General features: G+C 41.9%; 1 protein-coding gene across 2 annotated transcripts; it reads left to right on the plus strand.

Annotated features, from left to right (window-relative positions):
- The first annotated feature begins 406 nt into the window (after positions 1 to 406).
- On the plus strand, positions 407 to 26,661 carry PRSS38 (serine protease 38). Of its 2 annotated transcripts, none has more exons than XM_072952350.1 (5): positions 407 to 643; positions 811 to 973; positions 1,564 to 1,835; positions 25,619 to 25,756; positions 26,134 to 26,290. In XM_072952350.1, the coding sequence occupies exons 1-5, from the start codon at positions 484 to 486 to the stop codon at positions 26,160 to 26,162; spliced, it is 762 nt and encodes a 253-aa protein (XP_072808451.1). In that variant the 5' UTR covers positions 407 to 483; the 3' UTR covers positions 26,163 to 26,290. The 2 variants fall into 2 exon arrangements, with proteins under 2 accessions (XP_072808451.1, XP_072808444.1); XM_072952343.1 differs by having other exon boundaries at positions 413 to 643; positions 25,619 to 25,761; positions 26,134 to 26,661.
- Positions 26,662 to 26,957: the final 296 nt, after the last annotated feature.

Here is a 26,957-nt window from a genome sequence, read left to right on the forward strand (position 1 = left end):
AACACAGAGAGCCAGCCATGATGAGATTGGTGGGGGAGGAGGGGTGGCGGAGGATGGAGGTGGGGGATGGGGTGGGGGCGGGGTGGGGATGGGGTGGGGGCGGGGTGGGGACGGAGGTGGGGGCGGGGTGGGGACGGAGGTGGGGGGAGACCACTGAGAGCTGGCTCCATGCTGAGGGGCGAGTGAGCCGGTGACCTGCCAGGGGCTCCGGGCCCGGGTTGGTGGGGGCTGGTCCTCACCTATCCGTGAGGCTAGAGAGATGCAGAGCAGGAGGGCCATGATCCCGTGGACGAGATCCAGAGGCAACATCAGGGGTTCAGGGTTCCGACAGGTGGCGCCGCGCCATCTTGCGTTGGTGCCATCATGTGCCGGGGCCCCGGCACGGCTGTGCTGTCGCACGTCGTCCGCCTGGGCACTGTCGCACGCTCGCGCCGTCGCAGGTCCCGTGCTGCGGCCCGCACGGCCCCGAGGCCCTGCGCCGTCATGGCTGCCGCGCGGAGCGGCCCCCGCGCTGGGCCTGGGGAGCCCTGGCCCCTGGCCCCGAGCCTCCTGCTGCTGCTGCTGCTCCTGCCCCCGGCCCGGGTCGCAGCCGCGGCCCACAGGCACGCTCTCACGGAGGGGATCGCCTGGAGCCGTGGTGTAGGTAGGCCCTCGCCAGGCCCGGGTTGGCGGTGAACCCAGGGCTCCCTCCTTCCAAGGGTGGAGCGCGAGTCCATCTCGGCCCTCCCCGACGTTCCCCTCCTCCCACCCGACCCACCCTCCACTTCCCGGGCGCCACTGCTACTTTATACTTTGCCCCTCTCTCTTCAGCCTGTGGCCAGCGTGACGTGCAGGGGAAGGTCGTGGGAGGCACGGACGCCCCTGAGAAAAAGTGGCCATGGCAGGTCAGCCTGCACTATGCAGGTTTCCACACATGTGGTGGGTCCATCATTGATGAGTATTGGGTCCTGTCCGCAGCCCACTGCTTTGCCAGGTGAGTGGGTAGCGCTGGGGACTGTTCCCTTGGAGGTCTAGGGCTGCAGGACCCGCCACACAGGCTACCTGGGGCTGGGGCTTCTTGGCGCTGGGGGAGAGAGTGGGAGCCAGCACACCTCCATCCACTGCAGCCTCTTCTTGCACAGGGCTGAGGGCCCCCTTTAGGGCCATCCACTCTTCCAGATAGATGTGGAACCAAATCATAGGATGGGAAGTGAGGAGAGGAGCCACACCATAGGATGAGGGGAGAGAAAAAGAAAACTCACAGGCTTAGAGGTGGCGAAAGACTTATCTTGACGGGCAGCTCACTGTAATTCTGCCAAGATCACCATCCTGGGCTGTCCATCAGGTCCTGGTGGTTCCCTTAGTCCTCCGTGGACTCAAGTCAGGACTTCTCTGGGGGCAATTCTGCCTGACAGTCAGCTCCCCACTGTGCTGCAAAGGGCTCGCTTTCCCCCAGCCTGGCTGAGACCTTCGATACCCAGGTGGGCATGCTCCAGGACATCGTTGGCCTGTGAGCTGAAGGTGGTGGTTCTCTCCACGTGCAAGGTGCTCAAGCCACTGTACCTTTGTCCTCTGTCCCCACAGGGAAAGGAACATTGAGGCATTTGATGTATATGTGGGCCTTGTGGACCTCAGGGTGCCAGGCAGTCATACTCAGTGGTTTGAGGTGCATAAGGTGATCCTGCATCCCACACACAAATTATACCACCCTGTCGGAGGCGACATCGCTCTGGTGCAGCTGAAAAGCCGCATTGTGCTTTCCGACTCTGTGCGTCCCGTCTGCATTGCACCCACAGACGTGAAACTTTGGAACCTTTCTTGCTGGGCGACAGGATGGGGATTCATCTCCCAACAAGGTAAGAAAACAAAGTGCGGGGTCAGTCCCTTTGTTGGAGTTTGTGGAAAGAATGATGCTTTTATGACACTACAGGAGAGAACATGTTCTGTCCATTAAGGGGTTGCAGGTGTCTGAGAACTGGAACCCTCATCCATTAATCACTGTTTGTTTCTCAATGTAGTTTTGTTTTATCCCTGGTTGGCTTTGTTGTATACAGGAAAATAGTTATATCTACCCTGAGTATGGAATTAATATTTGGTATACCAAGAACACAAATTTCCAAGCATTTCTTAAGTTGTTCTTAAGATTTTAAATTCCCCTTAGAAATAATATGTTTTAACCTATTAAAAATGTATTAGTTATTCTATTATCTCTATAAAGGCTTTGCATCTTCTTTTTAGGTTTTTTTATCTGTATACTTTAGAATTTCTATGATTAATTAAATGATTGTTTTTAATTGCATTTGCTAATCAGTCATAGCTGTTGATTTCTGCACATTGATCATGCTTCCCGCCCGCATAAAGGACTCATTTTTAATAGTTTATCAGTTGATTATGTAATTGTTCTAGATTTTTATATCATATTTTCTTCAAGTAAAGATTGTTTGACCACTTTCTTTCCTACATTTAATGTTTTATTTCTTTTTTTTAGTATTATTGCAATGGATGGAAACTCTAGTGGAAATGTGGCTAGGTCTCCTTGGTTTGTATTTTAATGGAAATGCTTCTAATGGTTTATTATTCAGTCTATCACCTGGCCTGGAGATTTCAAGTTGATATCTTTTTTTTTTAGGTGATAGGTTAGGTTGTTTACTTGAGATTATTCTTGGGTTTTTTTTTCATTTTTCAGTTTTGTTAGGTAGAATAGTTACAATTTAGGCATATACAATATATTGCACGTAAATACACATATACAATATACTGCATATATTTTTTAGTTTACATCTATGTACTAATCATTGTTTCTAAGAACAGTTTTGAGCTTTAGCTTTTTAAACTGACATAGCTATCAAAGGAATAAAGCCAACCACAAAATAAGAATCAACAGAATGCAGTAATCCAATCATAGGTGACAATCAGAGGTGCTCACACAAGTCAAGAAATCAATCATCTAAGTTATAAATAATAAGTAGTACATTTTTGTCCTTTTTTTTGGATTCCACTTATAAGTGATATCACGTGGCATTTTTTTTTCTCTCTCCAGCCCACTTCACTTAGAATGATGATCTCCAGGTCCATCCATGTTGCTGCAAATGGCAGTATTTTTTTTTCTATGGCTGAGTAGTGTCCCATTGTATATATGTACCCCATCTTCTTTATCCAGTCTTTTGTTGATGGACATTTGGATTGTTTCCATGTCTTAGCTGTCATAAATAGTGTTGCTGTGAACACTGGGGTGCAGGTGTCTTTTTGAATTTTATTTTTCTCCACATATATGCCCAGGAGTGGGATTACTGGAACATATTTTAGTTTTCTAAGGAACCTCCATACTGTCCTCCATAGTGGCTACACTCCCACCAACAGTGTAGGAGGGTTCCCTTTCTCCACACCTTCTCCAGCATCTATCATTTGTAGGCTTTTCGGGGATGGCCATTCTGACTTGTGTGCGGTGATATCTTATTGTAGTTTTGATCTGCATTTCTCTGACAATTAGCAGTACTAAGCATTTTTTCATGTGTCTATTGACCGTTTTTTTGTTTTCATTGGAGAATTGCTTGTTTAGGTCTTCTGCCCATTTTTGGATTGCGTTGCTTGATGTTTTGACATTAAGGTGTATGAGCTGTTTGCATATTTTGGAAATGAGTCTCTTGTCAGTCGCTTCATTTGCAATTGTTTTCTCCCATTCTGTAGGTTGTCTTTTCATTTTGTTGATGGTATCCTTAGCTGTGAAGAAGGCTGTAAGTTTAACAAGATCCCACTTGTTTATTTTGGCTTTTATTTCCATTACTCCAGGAGCTAGTTCAAAAAATCTATTGCTATAATTTATGTCTGAGAGTGTTCTGCCTATGTTTTCCTCTAGAAGTTTTATAGTATCTGATTTTACATTTAAATCTTTAATCCATTTTGAGTTTATTTTTGTATATGGTGTTAAAGAGTGTTCTAATTTTAGCCTTTTACAAGTAGCTGTCCAGTTTCACCAGCACCACTTATTGAAGAGACTGTCTTTTTTCCATTGTACATTCTTGCCTTCTTGGTCGTAGGTTAATTAACCACAAGTGTGTGGGTTTATTTCCGGACTTTCTATCCTGTTCCATTGATCTATGTGTCTGTTTTTGTGCCAGTACCATACTGTTTTGATTACTGTAGCTTTACAGTATAGTCTGAATCAGGGAACATGATTCCCCAGCTCCGTTTTTCTTTCTCAAGATTGTTTTGGCTATTTAGGGTCTTTTGTGTTTCCATACAAATTTTAACATTTTTTGTTCCAGCTCTATGAAGAATACTGTTGGTAATTTGATAGGAACTGCTTTGACTCTGTATATTGCCTTGAGTAGTATAGTCATTTTAGCAATATTGATTCTTCCAATCCAAGAACATGGTATATCATTCCATTTGTTTATGTCATCTTCACTTTCCTTCATCAGGTGTTTTTTCGGTTTCAGAGTACAGGACTTTTTGCCTTCTTGGGTAGGTTTATTTCTAGTATTTTATTCTTTTTGGTGCAATGATAAATGGTATGTTTCTTTAATTTACTTTTCTGCTATTTCATTATTAGTGTATAGAAATGCAACTGGTTTCTGTATATTAATTTTATATCCTGCAACTTTACCAAATTCACTGATAAGGTCTAATAGTTTTCTCGTCACTTCTTTAGGGTTTTGTATGTATAGTATCATGTCATCTGCAAACAGTAACCAGTTTACTTCTTCCTTTCCAATTTGGATTCCTTTTATTTATTTTTCTACTCTGATTGCTATAGCTAGGACTTCCAAGACTATGTTGAATACAAGTGGTGAGAGTGGGCATCCTTGTCTTGTTCCTAATCTTAGAGGAAATGCTTTAGCTTTTCCCGTTAAGTATGTTAGCTGTGGGTTTGTCATATATGGCCTTTGTTATGTTGAAGTATGTTCTGTCTATGACCACTTTCTGGAGAGGTTTTTTTTTTTTAATCAGAAATGGATGTGGAATTTTATCAAAAGCTTTTCCTGGATCTATTGAGATGATCATATGGTTTTTATTCTACAATTTGTTACTGTGGTGTATCACATTGATTGACTTGTGAATATTGATCCTTGCATCCCTGGGATAAATCCCACTTGATCATGGTGTGTAAATGATCCTTTTAATGCATTGTTGGAGTCAATTTGCTAGTATTTTGTTAAGGATTTTTGTTTGGAAGGGTTCCTTCCTCTGCAATTTTTTGGAATAGTTTCAGAAGGATAGGTGTTAACTCTTTTCTAAATGTTTGGTAGAAATCACCTGAGAAGCCATCTGGTCCTGGAATTTTGTTTGTTGGGAAGTTTTAAATTAGTGATTCAATTTCACTACTGATAATTGGTCTACTCATATTGTCCACTTCTTTCTGGTTTAGTCTTGGCAAATTGTACTTTTCTAAGAAATTGTCTGTTTCTTCTACATTGTCCTCTTTGTTGTTATATAGTTGCTCACACTAGCCTCTCATGTTACCTTTTATTTCTGTGGTGTTAGTTGTAACTTCTTTTTTATTTCTGATTTTATTAATTTGAGCCCTCTCTTTTTTTTTTCTTGGTGAGTCTGACTAAAGGATTATCAATTTTGCTTATCTGTTCAAAGAACCAGCTTTTGGTTTTCATTGATATATTCTATTGCTTTTTTAGTCTCTACTTTATTTATTTCTTCTCTAATCTTTACAATTTCTTTTCATTTACTAACTTCGGGGTTTGTTTGTTTTTCTGTCTCTAGCTGCTTTACTGAGATTTTTCTTATTTCCTGAGGTAGGCTTATGTTGCTATAAACTTCCCTCTGAGAACTGCTTTTTCTGCATCCCAGAGGTTTTGGATCATTGTGTTTTCATTTTCATTTGTCTCAAAGTATTTTTTGATTTCCTCTTTGATTTCTTCAGTGATCCATTGGTTGTTTAGTAGCATATTGTTTATCTTCTGCATGTTTGCAGGTTTTGCTGGGGTTTTTTTCTTGTAGTTGATTTCTAACCTTATAGCATTGTGGTCAGAAAAGATGTTTGTGCAATTTCAGTTTTCTTTAATTTACCAAAGCTTGCTTTGTGGGCTAGTATGTGATCTATTCTGGAGAATGTTCCTTGTGCACTTGAGAAGAATGTGTATTCTGTTGCTTTTGGATTGAGTGCCCTGTAGATATCAATTAAGTCCTTCTGGGCTAATGTGATATTTAGGGCCTGTGTTCCTTACTGATTTTCTGTCTGGATGATTGGTCCATTGATGTAAGTGGGATGTTAGGGTCCCCCACTGTTACGGTGTTATGGTCAATTTCTCTTTTTATGTTTGTCCACAATTGCCTTATATATTGAGGTGCTCCTATGTTGGGTGCATATATGCTTACAGTTGTTATATATTCTTCTTGGATTGACCCCTTAAGCATTATGCATTATGTAGTGTCCTTCATTGTCTCTTGTAACAGTCTTTATTTTAAAATCTATTTTGTCAGATATAGTGTTGCTACTTCAGCTTTCTTTTGCCTTCTGTTTGCATGGGATATCTTTTTCCATCCCCTTACTTTCAGCCAGCATGTGTCTCTAGCCCTGAAGTGGGTCTATTCAAGACAGCATATATACAGGTCTTGTTTTTTGTATCCATTCAGCCAGTCTATGTCTTTTGGTTGGAGCATTTAATCCATTTACTTAAGATAATTATCAGTAACTATGTTCTTATTGCCATTTGGTTAACTGTTTTGGGTTTGGTTTTGTAGGTCTTTTTTTCTTTCTTCTTCTTTTTGTTCTCTTTCCTTGTGCTTTGAGGACTAGAGAAGTTTCTTTAACATTTGTTGTAAAAGTGTTTGGAAGTGCACTGAATTCTTTTAGCTTTTGTTTTTCTGTGAAGCTTTTGATTTCTCCATCAAATCTGAATGACACCCTTGCTGGGTAGAGTATTCTCAGTTGTAAATCTTTCCCTTTCATCACTTTAAATATATCATGCCACTTCCATCTGGCCTGTAGAGTTTCTTCTGAAAAATCAGCTGATAACTTTAATGGACGTTCCCTTGTATGTTATTTGTTGCTTTTCTCTTGATGATTTTAATATTTTCTCCTTACCCTTAATTTTTGTCAATTTGTTGACTGTGTGCATTGTGTTCCTCTTTTGTTGATCCTGTGTGGAACTCTCTGTGCTTCCTGGACTTGGGTGACTGTTTCCTTTCCCAAGTTGGGAAGTTTTCAGTTATTATCTCTTCTAAAAGTTTCTGAAGTCCTTTCTCTCTCTCTTCACTTTCTGGAAACACCTATAATGCGAATATTACTGAACTTCATGTTGTCCCCAAACTCTCTTAAACTATCTTTATTTTTTTCATTCTTTTTTCTGTTTTCTGTTCTGTCATAAGGTTTCCACTAATCTATCTTCTAGCTCACTAATCCATTCTTCTGCCTCACTCTATTCTTGGTTCCTTCTAGTGTGTTATTCATTTCAGTGATTTTATTCTTTAACTCTGTTTGGATATTCTTTGTATTTTTCAACTCTTTGCTAAAAACTTCACTCTGTGCATCTGTACCCCTCTTGAGTTCTCTGAACGTCTTCACCATCATTATTTTAAACTCTTTCTCAGATAAATTGCCTATCTCCTCATCACTTATATCTTCTTCTGGGATTTTATCTTGTGTCTTGGCCTAGAAGATATTCCTCTGCTGCCACATCTTGTCTGTCTCTTTTGTATTTTTAGGTAGGTTAGTTATATTTCTTGACCTTGGAGAAGTGGCCATCTATGGGAGATGTCTTATGCGTCCCATCAGTATACTCCTCTCTTGTCACCCAAAGACCAGGGTCCAGCTGGTCCTGGTGTAGTCTGGCCTGTGTTTGTGGATTCCTTCCACAGGCTTTGGGACTTTTGTTTTCTTACTTCTGGTATCTTCCCCCTGGTGGATGAGCTGGCCTAGAGGCTTATGCAGGTTTCCTGGCTGGAAGAGCTGGTGCCTGCCCACTGCTTGGTGGAGCTTGGTGCCGGATATCTGGTGGATAGGGCCCTATCTAGATGCAGTTTATGGCTTAGGAAGTCTGCTTATGGGTGAGGCTGTGTTCCCATCCAGTATGTTATTTGGCCTGAGGCTTCCTAGCCCTTAAGCCTACAGGCTGTTTTTGTGGGGCTGGTTCTTGATGCTAATCATCCAATCAAGATGTTAGCCTCCAGGAAAGTTCATGTAGGTGAACACTCCTGGAATGTCCACCAGCAGCTTTTATGTCCCCTGAGTGAGCCACAGCCATCTCCTACCTTCCCAGAAACACTTCCAGAAACAGCAGCCAGGTCTGGGCCAGGTTCCTATGAAATCACTGTCTCTTCCCCTGGACCCACTGTACATGTGATTGCATGCACGCTTCCCAAGAAAATGAAGTCTCTGTGTCCCCCAGTGCTGTGGGGCTCCTGGAGTTAAGCCCCTCTGGCCTCCAAAATTAGATGTCCTTGAGTCTTCTCTGCCCAATGCTGGAACCCTGGGCTGGGGATCCTGATGTGGGGCTCAGAACTCTCATTCCTGTGGGAGGGCCTCTGCAACTTAATTCTTCAGCTTGTGCGTCACCCACCAGGTGGGTATGGGGCCAAATTATATCATGAGCACGCCCTCCTACCTTCTTGCTGTGGTTCCCTCTCTATATGTTTCCAGTTGAAGATCTTTCTTGCTAGGCCCTGGTCCTTTTACTCAATGGCTGTTCAGTAGTCAGTTGTGGTTTTGTTGTAGTCGCTAGAAGAGGCAAGCTCATGGTCCTACTGCTCCACTGACTTGACCCTAAATCCCTCAAACTGATATCTTATACCAGTTTAAGAAAGTTTAATGTCTGGTTTACTTAATTTTATAAAATTTTTGTTGAAGTTAAGCTGATATAAATTCAAATTGGTATGTTAAAACTTTAGAATGTTCAGTGTAATCTCCATGATAACCACAAAAGGAAATTAAGAAGGAATCTAAACATTTCAGTACAAAAAAAAAATCAGCTAAATGCACAGAATACAGGAATTCAGGAAATGAAGGAGAAAATAGCTATAAGGCATGTAGAAAGTAAAATGAGAGAAGTTAAGTCCCTCCTTATCTGTAATTAGATGGATCAAACTCTCAAATCAAAAAAACAGAGACTGGAGTAAGGGAGATATAGCCAAGATGGTGGAGTAGGAAGACCCTAAGCTCAGCATCTCTCATTAGAACACCAAAATTGCAATGATTAACAGAATAACTATTGATAATGAAGACTGGAATCTACCAGAAAAGATCTTCTACAACTAAATATATAAAGAATGAACCACAAAGAGATGAGTAGTAGGCAAAGTCACAATATAGTCAAGACTTATACCCTTGGGTGGGTAACCCACAAACAAGAGAATAATTAAGATTGTGGTATTTGTCCCCAAGGAGCAAGGATTCTAAGCCCAACATTGAGTGCTCCAACCTGGGGGTCCTGAACCAGGAATATGAGCTCCCAGAATGTTTGGTTTTGGAGGCCAGGAGGGCTTACTTTTGGAAGACCCAGAAAGCTGTGGGAAATAAAGACTCCACTCTTAAAAGGCACACACAAAATCTCACATGCCAGGGCCTAGGGCAGAAACAATAATTTGAAAGAAGCCTGGGTTAGACCCACCTACTAATTCTGAAGGGTCTCCCAGAGAGGAAGGAGACATCTAGAGCTCACCCTGGGAATATAGACACTGGTGGCAGCCATTTCGGGGAGCGCATTCTACCATGTGGACACTGGTGCTGGCAAGTGTCATTTTGCAGTCCTCCATCTAGCTTATTAGTCTCAGAACTCATCCCCTCCCCTTTCCACCAGCGTGTATGTACCAGTGATGGGACTTCACAAATCAAGGAACTAGCTGGGAAGGACACAGACTCACTCACCAGTAGGCAGGATGCCTTAAGACACCCTGAGTCCACAGCCACCCCTGAAAATAGCCCTATCCACCAGAGGGCTCAGGACCTGTCTCCGTACACCAGTGTGTAGGCACTAAAACCAGGGCACACAGGGCCCAGCAGTCAGAAAACTTGGGACACAGCTCTATCCACCAGTGGGCAGTCACAAGCCCCAGAAACCCTGAGGCATGGGGCTTGCACATTAGCAAGCTGGCCCTAGCCTCAGAACCAGCCTCACCCACTAGTGGGTGGACACCAGCCCTGGGTCAAGCTGAGCCCCAGTGCTGGCTACCAGCAGCCAACGTCAGCTCTGGGACCTCTGAGACTTGCAGCCAGAGACCCTAGGACCTGGCTCTGCCTGTCAGTGGACTGGATGTCACTAGCACCAGGACCCAGCTTCATTCACCAGGGGCTGCGTATCAGGCCCAGGATCTCCTGGACCCTGACCTTACCCAATAGCAGGTGCATGTCAGCCCCAGGACCAACACAGTTTGCAGCCTGCCATATGGGACCCAGCTAACACACTAGAAAGCCAGCATCAGTCTTGGGAAAACCTGGGCTATTGCCCTGCCCACCAGCGGGTGAACTCTAACTCTGGGACACCTTAGGTCCCTCAGCTTAGGCCCTGGAATCCAACCTAAACCACTAGGAGGTTGATCCAGCTTTGGGACCTGAGTCCTGCAGCCAGAGACTCCAGGACGTAGCTCCACCCACCAGTGAGCTGGCACTAGCCCTGGGACCTGCTGGTCACAGCCCCACTCAACAGCAGGCCAGTACTAGCTCTGTAATACCTTAGATTCCCCAACCAGCCACCTCAGGATCCAGCTCACAGGAAACCCCAAAACCCACAGCCAGCCATATCAGGGACCAGCTCCACCCACCAGCCAGCCAACACTAGATCCAAAAATCTGGGCCCCACAACAGCTCACCCCAGAACATGACTCTGCCCACCGGTGAGCCAGCAGTAGCCCCAGGACTCCATGGGATATGCAGGCAGCCACCGTATGGCTCAGCCCCATCAACCAAGTGGCATCCTCCACACAGGACAGAGCCTGACAGCCAATCTGACTGGGGGCCAGCCGTGCCTGCCAGACCACCCTCAGCACTCAGCCTGCAACAATAAAAGAACTCGCTCAGCCCACATAGAGGGCATCCCTAGAGCATGTAGCTCTTATGACCAGAGAGTGGTTCACTGCTGGGACGCACAGGATGTCTCCTACAAAAGGCTGCTTCTCCAAGTTTGGGAAACAAAACCAACTACCAGATACCTAAGAATTTAAAAAGCAAATTAGGCAAATAAGATGACAGAAGAACATGTTCCAAACAAAGGAACAAGATGAAACCCCAGAAGAAGAACTAAGTGGAGTGCAGATAGGTAATCTACCCAGTAAAGAGTTCAAGGTAATGATCATAAAGATGATCAAAGAACTTAGGAGAAGAATGAATGAACAGAATGGCAGTTAAAAATTTTTAACAAATAGTTAGAAAATCTAAGAACAGCCAAACAGAGATGAAGAATGCAACAACTAAAATGAAAAATACACTAGAAGGAATCAACAGTAGATTAGATGATACAGAGGAATGGATCAGTGAGTTGGAAGACAGAGTAGTGGAAATCACTGAAGCTGAACACAAAAAAGAAAAAAAATAGAAAGAAATGACGATGGTTTAAGAGACCTCTGGGACAACATCAAGCATACTAACAATCACGTTATAGGGACCTCAGAAGGAGGTGAGAGAGAGAAGGGGCACTGGACATATTTGAAGACATAATAGCTGAACACTTTCCTGTCCTGGGAAAGGAAACAAACGTCAGGTCTGGGAATCACAGAAAGTCTCAAACAGAATCAACCCAAGAGAACCACACTAAGACACATTGTAATTAAAATGGCCAAAATTACAGATAAATAGAGAACATTTAAAGCAGCAAGGGAAAAGCAACAGGTTACATACAGGAACTCCCATAAGGCTATCAGCTGACTTTTCAGCAGAAACTCTACAGCCAGAAGGGCGTGGTATGACATATTTAAAGTGATGAAGGGAAAAACCTACAATCAAGAATAATCTACTTGGCAAGGCTTTCATTCAGATTTGATGTAGAGATCAAGATTTACAGAAAAGCAAACTTAAAGAAGTTCAGCACCACCAAACAAGCTTTACAAGAAGTGTTAGAGACTTCTCTAAGTGAAAAAAGACTGGATCTTAGCAAAAAAGATCTTCTTTAACTGGAAATATAAATAAGGAAGCACAGTGGGGTGGTAGGAGAGGTGTGCTCATTGAGTCCCATATCCCCCACATGCGTGACCCACAAGCTGGATAAAAATTATACTGTGGAGGCATTCCCATAGGAGTGAGAGTTCTGGGACCCACGTCAGGCCCCCAGGCCTGGGGTTTCAGGATTGGAAAGAGGAGCCCCCAGAGTATGTGGTTTGCAGGGCCACTGGGGCTTAATTGTAGGAGTTCCATGGGACTGGGGGAAACAGACTTCACTCTCTTGGGAAGCACACACACAGTCTCATATGCACCAGGACCAAGGGCAGAGGCAGTGATTTCATAGGAACCTAAGCCAGACATGTCTGATAACTTTGGAGGGTCTCCTGGGGTAGTGGCAGGGATGGTTTTGACTCACCCTGGGGACACAGAAGCTGGTGGCAGAAATCTACATGAGCTTTCCTGGAGGCTGACCTCTTGCTTGAGTCACTGGTGCCAGGACCTGGCCTTACTCAAAAGCCCATAGGCTTGAATGCTGCAGTGCCTCAGTTCAAACAACATTCTGGATGGGAACAAATTCCCACACATCTGCAGATTTCCTGAGCCCACAGCCACCTCTAGACATGCCCCTAGACATGGTCCTGCTATCCAAAGGGCCAGGACCCAGCTTCACTCAGCAGTGGGTAGGCACCAACCCCTCCTGCCAGGAAACCTGCACAAGCTTCTGGTCCACCCTCACTCACCAGGGGGTGAGAGTGGATACCAGAAGAAAGAAAAGAACAATCCTACAGCCTATGGAAGGAGTCTGCAAACTCAGGCAAGACTCTACCCTAGGACCAGCTGGACCCTGGCCATTTTGACAAAACGGAAGTGCACTGCTGGGCTGCATAGGACATCTCATATAGAGGGTCACTTTTCCAAGGTCAAGAAATGTAACTAACCTACGTAAAACTACAAATAGAAATTTAGACAAAATGAGGTGGCAGGGGAGTATGTTCCAAGTCAATGCACAAGATAAAATCCTCAAAGAAGAAATAAGTGATGAGGAGACAAGCAATCTATTTGAGAAGGAGTCCAGAGTAATGATTGTGAAGATGATCAGAGAACTCGGGAGGAGAACAGACACACAGAATGAAGTTTTTAACAGAGTTAGAAAGTATAAAGTACACCCAAACAGAGTTGAAGAATACAATTACTGAAATGAATAATATGCTAAAAGGAACCAAGAATAGACTAAATGAGGCAGAAGAATGGATCAGTGAGTTAGAAGACAGAGCAGTGAAAATCAGTACTGTAGGACAGAAAAAAGAAAAAAGAATGAAAAGAAATGAGGCTAGTTTAAGAGATCACTGGGACAACATGAAATGCACTAGTATTCGCATTATAGGGGTTCCAGAAAAAGAAGACAAAGAGAAAGGATCTGGGAAAATATTTGGAGAGATAATAACTGAAAATTTCCTTAATGTGAGAAAGGAAACAGTTACCCAAGTCCAAAAAGTGCAGAGAGTCCCATGCAGGTTTAACCCAAAGAGGAACATGCCAAGGCACACAGTAAAGTGAGAAAAATTAAAGAAAGCAGAAATATTAAAATCAATAAGAGAAAAATAACAACACACAAGGGAACTTCCATAAGGTTATCAGCTGATTTTTCAGAAGAAACTCCACAGGCCAGAAGGGAGTGGTACAATATATTTAAAGTGATGAAAGGGGGAAAACCTACAACCAAGAATACTCTACCCAGCAAGGTTCTCATCCAGATTTGATGGAGAAATCAAAATCTTCACAGATAAGCTTAAGTTAAAGGATTCAGTGCCACCAAACCAGCTTTACAACAAAGCCAAAGGAGCTTTCTCTGGGTAGAAAAGAAAAGGCCGTGACTAGAAACCAGAAAATTACAAAATGAGAAAGCTCACTAGTAAAGGCAAACATACAGTAAAAGTTGGAAGTCATCCACACACAAACTAATAGGGAAGTTGAAAGACAAAAGTAGTGAAAAATCATTTATATGCACAATAAGAAGTTAAAGGATACACAAAACAGTTAGATGTAAAATATAACAAAACCAGTAATTGTGAGGGGAGGAGGGTATGAATGCAGGGTACCTAAAATGCATTTGAAATTAAGAGACCAGCAGCTTAATCATGTATATATAGATACTTTTATAACAAAACCTCATGGTAACTGCAAACCAAAAATCTGTGATAGATATATGCACGAAAAAGAAAAAGAAATCCAGAGGTAACACGATAGTCATCAAACCACAAGAGAGGAGAAGAAAAAGAAGAAAGAGGAAAAAACCTACAAAAAGAAATCCAAAACAATTAACAAAATGGCAGTAAGAACCTATGTATTGATAAATACCTTAAATATAAATAGATTAAATTCTCCAACCAAAAGACATAGACTGGCTGAATGGATACAAAAACAGGACCCATATATATGATGTCTACAAGAGACTCACTTCAGAGCTACAGACACATACAGAATAAAAGTGAGGGGATGGAAAATCATATTCCATACAAATAGAAGCAAAAAGAAAGCTGGAGTAGAAATACTTATATCAGACAAAATAGACTTTAAAATACTGTTACAAGAGATAAAGAAGGGCATTATGTAATGCTTAAGGGATCAACTCAAGCAAAAGATGTAACAATTGTAAATATGTATTTGAATCCAACATAGGAGCACCTCAATATATAAGACAACTGTTAACAGACATAAAAGGAGAAATCAACAGTAATACAATAATGGTGGAGGGCCTTACACCAATGGACATATCATCCAGACAGAAAATCAATAAAGAAATACAGGCCTTAAATGATTCATTAGACCAGATGGGCTTAATGGATATTTATACAGCATTCCATCAGAAAGCAACAGATTACACATTCTTCTCAAGTGCGCATGGAACATTCTTCAGAATAGAGCACATACTAGCCCATAAAGCAAGCTTTGGTAAATTTAAGAAAATTGAAATCATATGAAACATCTTTTTTGACCACAATGCTATGAGATTAAAAATCAACCACAAGAAAAAAAACTGCAAAAATCACGAATATGTGGAGGCCTAACAATATGCTACTAAACAACCAATGGATCACTGAAGAAATCAAAGAGGAAATCAAAAAATACTTTGAGACAAATGAAAATGAAAACACAATGATCCAAAACCTCTGGGACACAGCAAAGGTAGTTCTAAGAGGGAAGCTTATAGCAATACAAGTTTACCTCAGGAAATAAGAAAAATCTCCAATAAAAAACCTACCCTTACACTAAAGCAACTAGAGAAAGAACAAACAAAACCTAAAGTTAGTAGAAGGAAAGAAATTATAAAAATTAGAGCAGAAATAAATGAAATAGAGACTAAAAAAAAACAATAGAAAAGATCAATGAAAACTAAAAGCTGGTTCTTTGAGCAGATAAACAAATTTGATAAATCTTTAGTCAGACTCATCAAGAAAAAGAGAGAGCCCAAGTTAATAAAATCAGAAACAAAAAAGGAGGGGTTACAACCAACATCACAGAAATACAAGGGATTATAAGAGGCTACAGTGAACAATTATATGCTAAAAAGGACAACCTAGAAGAAATGGACTATTTCTTAGAAAGGTACAATTTGCCAAGACTAAACCAGGAAGAAATAGACAATATGAATAGACCAATTACCAGCACTGAAATTGAATCAGTAATTAAAAACCTCCCAACAAACAAAAGTCCAGGACCAGATGGCTTCACAGGTGAATTCTACCAAACATTTAGAGAAGAGTTAATACCTATCCTTCTGAAACTATTCTAAAAATTTACAGAGGAAGGAACACTTCCAAACTCATTCCATGAGGCCACCATCACCCTGATACCAAAACCAGATAAAGATATTACAAAAAAGAAACTTACAGGCCAATATCACTCATGAATATAGACGCAAAAATCCTAAGCAAAATACTAGGAAATCAACTCCAATAATGCATTAAAAGGATCATACACCACAATCAAGTGGGATTTATCCCAGGGATGCAAGAGTTTTTCAATATCTGCAAATCACTCAATGTGATACACCACATTAACAAGTTGAAGAATAAAAATGATATGATAATCTCTTTTGATAAAATTCACCATCCATTTATGATAAAAACTCTCCAAAAAGTTGGCATAGAGGGAACATACCTCAACATAACAAAGGATATATATGACAGACTCATAGCTAACATCTTACTTAATGAGGAAAAGCTGAAAGCGTTTCCTCTAAGATCGGGAACAAGAGAAGGATGCCCACTCTTACCATTTTTATTCAACATAATTTTGAAAGTCCTAGCCATGGCAATTAGAGAAGAAAAAGAAGTAAAAGGAATCCAAATTGGAAAGGAAGAAGTAAAACTGTCACTGTTTGCAGATGTCATGATACTATACGTAGAAAATACTAAAAACACTACCAGAAAACTACTAGAGCTCATCAATCAATTTGGTAGAGTTGCAGGATATAAAATTAATGTACAGAAATCAGTTGCATTTCTATATCCTAACAACAAAATATAACAAAAAGAAATTAAAGAAACAATCCCATTTACCATCACATCAAAAAGAATAAAGTATCTAGGAATAAACTTACCTAAAGAGGCAAAGGACCTGTACCCCAAAAACTATAAGACACTGATGAAAGAAATTGAAGATGACACAAACAGATGGAAAGATATCCTGTGTTCTTGGACTGCTGAATCAGTATTGTTAAAATGGCCATAGTACCCAAGGCAATATACAGATTCAATGAAATCCGTATCAAACTACCAATGACACTTTTCACAGAACTGGAACAAAAAAATTTTTTTAATTTGTATGGAAACACAAAAGACCCTGAATACCCGAAACAATCTTAAGAAAGAAGAATGGAGCTGGGAAAATCATGTTCCCTGACTTCAGACTATACTGTAAAGCTACAGTAAGCAAAACAGTATGGTACTGGCACAAAAACAGACACATAGATCAATGGAACAGGATAGAAAGTCCAGAAATAAACCAACACACTTATGATCAATGAATCTATGATAAGGGAGTCAAGAATACAATGGAAAAGAGACAGTCTCTTCAATAAGTGGTGCTGGGAAAACTGGATAACTACCTATAAAAGAATGAAATTAGAACATTCTCTAGCACCATTACAAAAATAAATTCCAAATGGATTAAAGACCTAAATGTAAGACCAGATACTATAAACTCCCAGAGGAAAACATAGGCAGAATACTCTTTGACGTAAATTGCAGCAATATTTTTTCAAACCAGCTCCTAGAGTAATGGAAATAAAAGCAAAAATAAACAAATCAGACCTAATTAAACTTAAAAATTACTTCACAGTTAAGGATACCATAAATAAAATGAAAAGACAACCTACAAAATGGGAGAAAATATTTGCAAATGAGGCAGTCGACAAGGGATTACCAAATATAAAACAACGGCAACAACAAGCAACTCAATCAACAAACAGGCAGAAGACCTAAACAGGCATCTCTCCAAAGACATCCAGATGGCCAATAGGCACATGAAAAGATGCTCAACATTGCTAATTATAGTGAAATGCAAATCCAAAGTACAATGAGGTATTACCTCATACCAGCCAGAATGGTCATTATTAAAAAGTCTACAAACAATAAATGCTGGAGAGGGTGTGGAGACAAAGAAACCCTCTACACTGTTGGTGGGAATGTAAATTGGTGCAGCCACTATGGAGGACAGTATGGAGGTTCCTTAAAAAACTAAAAATAGACTTACCATATGATTCAGCAATCCCACTCCTGGGCATATACCTGGAGAAAATTGTAATTTGAAAAGGCACATGCACACCAATGTTCATAGAAGCACTATTTACAATAGCCAAGACATGGAAACAATCTAAATGTTCATTGACAGATGAATGGATAAAGATGTGGTACATATATACAATGGAATACTATTCAGCCATAAAAAATAAAATAATGTCATTTACAGCAACATAGATGTCCCTGGAGATCATTATTCCCAGTGAAGTAAGCCAGAAAGAGAAAGAAAAATACCATATGAGATCGCTCATATGTGGAATCTAAAAAATTTTTTTAAAAAGAACATAAATACAAAACAGAAACAGACTTATAGACATAGAACACAAACTTGTGGTTGCCAAGGGGATGGGGGTTGGGAAGGGACAGACTGGGATTTCAAAATTTGTAGATACTGACAGGCATATGCAGAATAGATAAACAAGATTATACTGTATAACACAGGGAAATATATACAAGATCTTGTGGTAGCTCACAGAGGAAAAAAATGTAACAATGAATATATGTATGTTTATGTATAACTGAAAAATTGTGCTCTACACTGAACTTGACACAACATTGTAAAATGACTATAACTCAATTTAAAAATGTTAAAAAAAAAAAAGATTGGTATCTCCTGAAGTCTTGTCTTGAAAATGTCACCTTTTCATTGTGCCCTCACATGGCCTTTCCTCTGTGCACCCATACTCCTGGTATGTCTTTCTCTTCTTATAAGGACACCAATCATATTGGATTAGGGCCCCACCCTTTTAACCTCATTTAATCTTAATTGTGTCCTCATTTAAATTTTATATATATATATATATATATATATATATTACTGGAATATAATCAGTTTACAATGTTATGTCAATTTCTGGTGTACAGCACAATGCTTAAGTCATATAGGAACATACATATATTTGGTTCATATCCTTTTTCACCATAAGTTGCTACAAGATATTGAATATGGTTCCCTGTGCTATATAGTATAAAACTGTTCTTTATCTATTTTATATGTATTAGTTAGTATCTGCAAATCTTAAACTCCCAGTTTATCCTTTCCAACCACCTTTACCCTCTGGTAACCATAAGTTTGTTCTCTATGTCTGTGAGTCTGTTTCTATTTCGTAAATAAGTTCCTTTGTGTCTTTTTTTTTTTTAGATACTGTGCTACACAGTATAATCTTGGGGGTTTTTTTAACATTTTTTATTGATTTATAATCATTTTACAGTGTTGTGTCAAATTCCAGTGTAGAGCACAATTTTTCAGTTATACATGAACATATATATATTCATTGTCACATTTTTTTCTCTGTGAGCAACCATAAGATCTTGTATATATTTCCCTGTGCTATACAGTATAATCTTGCTTATCTATTCTACAATTTTGAAATCCCGGTCTATCTCTTCCCACCCCTCGCCCCCATGGCAACCACAAGTTTGTATTCTATGTCTGAGCCTATTTCTGTTTTGTATTTGTGCTCTGTTTGTCTTTAGATTCCACATATGAGTGATCTCATATGGTATTTTTCCTTCTCTTTCTGGCTTACTTCACTTAGAATGACATTCTCCGGGAGCATCCATGTTGCTGCAAATGGTGTTATGTTGTCAGTTTTTATGGCTGAATAGTATTCCATTGTATAACTATACCACATCTTTATCCAGTCCTCTGTTGATGGACATTTAGGCTGTTTCCATGTCTTGGCTATCGTAAATAGTGCTGCTATGAACATTGGGGTGCAGGTGTCATTTTGAATTAGGGTTCCTTCTGGATATATGCCCAGGAATGGGATTCCTGGGTCATACGGTAAGTCTATTCCTAGTCTTTTGAGGAATCTCCATACTGTTTTCCACAGTGGCTGCACCAAACTGCATTCCCACAGTCTTTTTCACTTTAGCTATGCTGATTATCATGTAGTGATAGTTTCTTGACGTTTTATAAATTGTAGAAGTTTTTAAAAATGTATTTTGGATACATGTATTTAATAGATATGCAAATATTCTCTGCTAGACTATGGCCTGTTTTTAAAATTTCTTAATAGTGTCTTTGGATTGGAAAAAGTTTTAAATTTTTGACAAGGTCCAATTTATTACATTTTTTTCTGTTTTATATGTAGGATATTTTATATCCTATTTATGAAGATTTGCTTATTATAAGTTCATGAAAATAATTTTTTCCATTTATCCTAGAAGCACTGTGAATTTAACTTTTACACTTAGTTATAAGATCCATCTAAAGTTAATTTTTGCATGTGATACGAGTCAAAAACCAAGGTTCACTTTTTTCCATATTAAGAGGCACTTGCTGTAGCACCATTTGTCAAGAAAACCTCCTTTTCCCGCTGACCTGTATTGGCACTTTATCAAACATCCTGTGACCACAGGTGTGTGGATCTACTTCCAGGCTTACTCTTCTGCCCCTTGGATTTCTCCAATTCAACAGTGCTGTACTTACCATAGCTTTATAATGAGTCTGGTCTTGTACATCCTCCACAGTTGTTTCTCCTCTTCAAGATCATCATGGGCATTCCGGATCCTTTGCATTTCCATTGGCCTATCTTCAAGTTCATTTATTCTTTCTTTTGCCTGTTCCAATCTGCCTTTGAATCCATCTAGTGAACTTTTCACTTCTGTCATTATTTTTTTCAGCTCCAGCTTTCCTTTTTTTGTTTGTTTTTATATTTTTCTATCTCTGTTGATAGTTCCGTTTTGCTCACACATTATTTTCTTGACTTTCTCTTCTTTAGAGCATCTTTAAGATTATGTTTTAAAGTTTATTTAATATAGCTGCCATTACGCCCTTTCAGGGACATAGTCTATTAATTATATTTTTATTCTGATTGAGCCATTTCCTGTTTCTCTGTATGACTTATTTTTGGTCAAACATTGGACATTTTAATCTAATAATGTGGTAACTGTGGAAATCGGATTATCCCCCTTCCCCAGGGTTTTCTGGGGGTTTTTTTAGAAGCATGTGTTATTGATTGTTGCAAGCTGTCTGTGTGCTGAGGACCGGCCTGAGGTGTAAACTTGAGGTCTTCTTATGTCTTTTCTAAGCCTTTACCTGGGCATAAATGGTTACTTTCTAATTTCCCCCCATATATTCAGTTGCTTTTGATTGTCTTAGTCTTTAATATCTGGATCCTAAATGGAGAAAAGTGAAAAATGAAGAGGGAAAGAAGCTCTGGCCCTATAAATCCCTTAAAAATTACTTCAGCTGAAGGGGAGGTGCTTGTGACAATGGGGGGAGGTGCAACAAAAATGGCTGGCCCTTTCTTTTTCTCTGCCTCTGTAATCAGAACATGCAATCAGCAATCAAAGCACAGGTCCCCAGTATATGGAGGACAGGGTCCTCTTTGCTCACCCTGGCTCACACATGCTGTGTGCAAGCTCTCCAGGAATATATGCACAGCTGCCTGTCCCAGGGGTGGGGTTGGGTAGCTGCTACTGTGCTAAGAGCTGAAACTGACTGAAGCTGACTGCAATTTATCCTCCAAGCCTTCAACAGATTCTAGAGTTCCAAACCAGTTACATCAGATAAATTCTGTCAGTGCAGTTGTTTTCCTGGTTGGAGATAGATTCCCAGTGCTTTCTGCTTGGCCATCTCTCAGGATCCTCCCCACAAATCTTTCACAGACAATCGTGGCATATACATGGATTCCAGGGTATAGAATCCATCGCCTCTCAGGAACTGAGGCCACAGATTGGGAAGACTGGACCTAAATAAAAGAATGGCACGTTCCACTCTCTCCTAGCTGGAAACTGCCTTTATGTATCTTCCTATCCTCTATGAGACCCTGGAACTAACTCACCCTTCAAACAAGATTCAACCACAAGGTTATGGCCCTCTGTTGGCAAAACTCAGTGGGAGAACCACTGCAAGAAAATGATCTTAGGATGCACAAATCGATGAAATTAGTCCAAATAATCCTAAGGTCACCTAATGCAGTTTTGCAGTTTCCCAGTCCAGAAATAGAAACCGAAATTAACTGGAAAGTCGCCTCATCTTTATTGGATCACTTAGGTAAGTTGGGCTCCAACTACAATATAATACATATTTCTTCTTCATTTTCCTCTTCTCCTATTCCACACTAGCAAATCCCTGAAAATTACCCAAAAAAGACCTCTCTGACACTCAGCTCACAAGAACACCCTGTCTCCTACTCACTCAGCTCTTCACTGAATGTTCTTCGGTGAGCTTCTCTGGTCTTTTTTTTTTTTTCCAACTTTTAGAATTGTCTCTTTTTCTATGTAAATATTCATGAAATACTCAAATCACTACATTGAACATTTTCATCATCTCAGAAATTTCTCTTTACTGTTTTGCAGCCAAAGTCTCTGTCTCTCTCTCTTCTAAGGTAACTATTGTTCTGTTTTCTGTCCCCATTAATTAGTTTTATGTTTTTGGACCTCATATAAATGTAATGATAGTGATCTTTTATGTCTTGTATTTTTACTCAATATAGTCTATAAGATTTGTTCATGTTTTACATGTATCATTAGCTCCTTTTTATTTATTGTTGAGGAATATGTAATCGCATGAACACCAAGGACTCATTTGTCTGTTTTTCTGTTGACTTACATTTGGGTTGTTTCAGTTTTGGGCTATTGTGGATAAAGCTCTTATGAACATTATCTAACAACTCTCTTTGCACACGAACTTTCTTTGCTCTTGGGTGCATACATGACAGTGGGTTTACCTATTCATGAAGTTCTGAGAAACCGCAAGGGATTTTCCAAAGTGCATTTACAATTTTTCACTCTCACCAGCGATGAATAAGAGTAACAGGTCTGTTTGTCTGAAGGAGTCTTTATTTTACCTCATTCTTGAAAGATAATGTCACTAGATACAGAATTTTGGGTAGAAAGTTTTCGGGGACGGGTGTTGCTTTTGTTTTAGTTTTTGCAAGAGGCAGTTTTATTTTCTTCTGTCTTGCAGAGTCTGTGATTAGAAATTTACTGTAACTCTTTTCCTTGATCTTTGTTTTGCATCCATTTAACTATAATGCTTCCAAGTGCCTGGGTATCTGCTTGTTTTATTCCGACCTAGGGTTCTCTGAGCTTCTTGTATGTGTGGTTGTCATAGTGTTTAACTTTGGAAATTTCTTGGCCATTATATCTTCACATATTTCTTCTGCCCTGTACTCTCTTCTAATTCCACATGTGTTACGCTGTTTGCTGTTGTCCCACAGCTTAAGTGCTCTGTTCTGCTTAATTCCCCACTCTTTTCCTTTTGTGTTTCAGCATGGATAATATCCATTGACTTATCTCCACATTCACTGATTCTTTCCTCATTTGTGTCTGCTGATAACATCCATTGAAGGCATTTTTCTGTTTCCAATGTGTGTGTTTCTGGCATTTCCAATGATTCTTCTTTTACAGTTTCCATATATCTACTTAAATTCTTCATTTTCCACACATGTTGTTTACTTCTTAATAATTTCTTTAGCACACTAATCATAGCTATTTTTTAAGTTTCTTTCAGGTACTTCTATCATTTCAGTCATCCCTGGGTCTAACTCTGGTCATTGTTTCATCTCTTAACAATGGGTCCTGTGTTTTATCCCCCTCCCCATCTTTGTATGTGTATGTGCGTATGCATGTGAATGTGTGTGTATGTATATCTTCTTTTTTGGTTGAATGCCAGACATTATAGAAGAATATTTAAGACTAAAGTCTTTGTTCCCCAAAATAGGCCTTCCTCTTTTTCTGCCCGACCGTTAGTAGCATGGGGCAGGGCTGATTCAGGCTAGCAAGAACTTGAGCTGGGCCGTGGATTCTGTTGTTCTCTAGCTGGCTTCAGTGCACCAAAGGCTTCAGGGCCCTCCGTGGTGCAATATTGTGCTCCGTGTGAGGCCTGGGGTGTTCCTCTGTTCCCATTCCACCCTTCACTTCAGCATCTTTGTACACCTGTGGCACGTTTTTGTTTGCCCTTCAGAAGAAAACTGCTATTCTCGACAATCATTACTAGACTGGTATGGGGGGAGGAGAAAACTTGGGTCCCCTGATCCAGCCTCAGTCTCAGGAGGAGCTCTGAGCCTTAGATTTGGAAACGGACCTCTGTGCACCACTGTTCTTCCTTCGGGGCAGCTAATCCCTGCTTTGTATCTGTGACGGCTCCTTAGAGGGTCTAAGCCCTGCCCCCAAGTTAGCAGAACTCTGATGTTCCTGAAGTGGGTTTTTGGTACCAGAGGTTTTCCAGGGATATAGGGCTTGTTTCTACTCTTCCTTCAGAACAGTGCACTTGTGCCAGTCTCTGAGGGCAGGAGCATTTGCCCCCAACAACTGGTGGAAGGCTCTGCTCCGTATGTGAGAAGGGAAGCAAGCTGTGTTCTTGCAAGTCCTCAGTGGTGTGTGGCCATTCTCTGAACACCTGCACTGAGATGCTCTCTCTCTAGATCCCAGCTCTGCCCCCAGTATATCTCATGAGCTGCTAGTGGAAACCCAGGGGAAAGACCTACCAGTGAGTGTAAATCTCTTCTTGTCTAGTTTCCTGTCATTCTGAGCTGGCGCACTAGCACACAATTGAAGAACTCATTGAAATTAGAGCTCACTTCTCCCCTCCATTTCTGTGTTACACTTCTTCCTATGAGCTCTGCCAAAGGTGAAACCACTTTGAGCTCATCATTTTGGCCCTCTGTCCGCCGGATTCCTTGTGGGCCTCAGCGTCCGTGTGAGCACGACATGGGTATTTTATCCCACCTCCACACTATCTCCACCCAATGCCTTGAGCTCCACAAGACGCTCCACTCTTGACCAGTTGGAACTCAGCTTCCTAGCCCCATGTGAGCCCTGGGAACTGTGAAGTGTAACCTGGCCACTCTGCCCTCCCTGTGGAATTGTATACCCTGCACACATGGCTCAGGGTCCAACAGTTGACCGTGGCACTGAGGCGGCCTGTGTGCCCTCCGGGGCCCCTTCTCTTGGGAGCATCCTCCCCCTGGCACCCATCTTTGCAGATTACAGCTGCCTGAGCCCCTCTTCACCCTGCAGCCTGGGGTGTGTGTGCTCCGGGGAGGGTGACGGAGCCCTTGAAGACCTTGCCTCACTGTTCTATCTTCTCAGGGACCACAGCCCCGCCCCGCCTCATGTCCAACGGGAAAACAGTTGCGTCCTGTGTAGATGTGTTTACTGCTAGCTCATGGCAGAGGGGAGTCCATTCCCAGTTACCCCACTGTGGGCACCGTAGAAAGCCTCAGGCAGATTTTCAGCTGGCCGAGAGGTTCAAAGTATTTCCTAACTGGATTTTACTGGGTTATTTCCTCCAGTATTACCAGCCTTGAGTTTTTTTTTTACTTCTTCTATTGTTCTGCATTCTTATTTGCAAACATCTAATTCTTTCATGGCTTCTCTCCTGGTATTACCTTGTCATGCAGCCAGCAGCAACCACGAACACTGCTGGCGTTCTGCTCTCCATGGTCTTCCTGCAAGGTACAAGCTGTAAAATGGATTCCCCACGTACCGTAGGCTACACCTTCCCAAATATCCTCCCCCTTGGTACCCAGTCAGATGGGTCTTCAACCTGTGAGAACGGCTTCTTTCCAGTTAAAGCAGGCCCGTGGGGCCCGCTTACACGTTGGTCAGGGGCAAGGTATCTGAGACCAGTTACCATACCCTCTGGTGCAGACCAGGACAGATGGTGTGACAGCTCACAAACTCTGGAGCCTCTCCACGTCATCCACTCACTCTCACCCAGGGGCTCAGCTCACAGAGCTGCTTACATTTGAGCCACGGCACTGGGAATATGACAGTCTGAACCAGTTCCTGGTGTGAGAAGACCTTACGCTGGGCCCACCCTCTTTTGTGACAGGCGACACCTCAGACAAGCTGCAGGAGGTGCAGCAGCCTCTGGTCCCACTCCGCCTGTGCCAGCTGCTCTACGGAGATACGTCACACGTCCTGCCGGACATGCTGTGCGCTGGGGACCTCGGGGACGTGAAGACTGTGTGCGAGGTGCGACCCACCGAGGGGGTGGGAGGCTAAGCCCAGGGATTTCGGATGTTCCGTCTGTGTTAAGTCACCTACTAGGTGGGTAGGTGGTCCCAGACAGCCCATTCCCTGCAGAGCTCAGAAGTATTATCTGCACGCAGCCATGGGTTGAGTAGGAGACCACAGGGTGGCTTATGTGCAGATGGAATGCAGGCCTCATTCAGGCCCAGTGGACCTCAGTGCAGCTGAGAGATGTCCCGGGCTCCACATCTGCTGGGGGCCATGCCTGGCACCCACCCTCCACCAAGTGAACACTGCTTGCGAGTTTTCCCCTCCCACTGGCAAGGCGGGGAAGCCCCAGACTACCAGTTTACACGAAACTCCTCTGTTTTCCAGGGCGACTCTGGGGGCCCACTTGTCTGTGAATTCAACCACACCTGGACGCAAATTGGAGTCGTGAGCTGGGGGCGCGGTTGTTCATACCCTATGTATCCTGCAGTTTATGCCCGAGTCTCCTATTTCTCAAAATGGATTCATTATCACATAGAACATACACCCATACCTCTTCAGCCGCTCCCCGCCCTCTCCTCCCCTCTGGTGGCTGCCGTCAGTGTCCTCATGACCATGTTGGCTGTCCTGTCAGTGATATAAAGGCCGAGGCCCCCACCCCAGCTTCCTCATGGCCACATGCCTCTGTCCCTACCCATCTCCGGCCCCTCAGATCTTCACACACCCGAGCAAGGTGAGGGCCACCAGCCAGGCCCACGTGCAGGGTCCAGGAAAAGGCTGAAAGGGCCACACCCAGGAAGGCAGAGGCTGGTCTCACTACAGAAGGGCAGGGGGACATGGAAGGGCAGAGCGCCTTAGCTGAGTGCTCCGGACACCTGAGATTCAGTAAGATATTAAATATTTACAAAGCAAGTGTCCCAGAAGTCCTGTGTCCTTCTTTGTGCAGGCTCCCTCATGCAGAGTGTGTTCATCACCCTGGTGATGCTGGGATGACAAACAGCAGGGTGAGAGAAGAACAAACCAAACTGCAGCGTCTCTCGAAGGGACAGCCACACATAAACTGGCGTCTGGACCCGGAGTGCCGAGTGTGACCAAAGCTGGGGCACAGGGAAGCTTGTTGCCTTAAAAACTTAGACCTGTCAATATCAAAGAGTTTTAAATACCTAAACATCCCATTTGAAAAATGGAAAACATGAGATGGGAGTAGGAAC

Source organism: Vicugna pacos, chromosome 3 (assembly GCF_048564905.1).
Source record: "Vicugna pacos chromosome 3, VicPac4, whole genome shotgun sequence".
NCBI classification, from domain to species: domain Eukaryota; kingdom Metazoa; phylum Chordata; class Mammalia; order Artiodactyla; family Camelidae; genus Vicugna; species Vicugna pacos.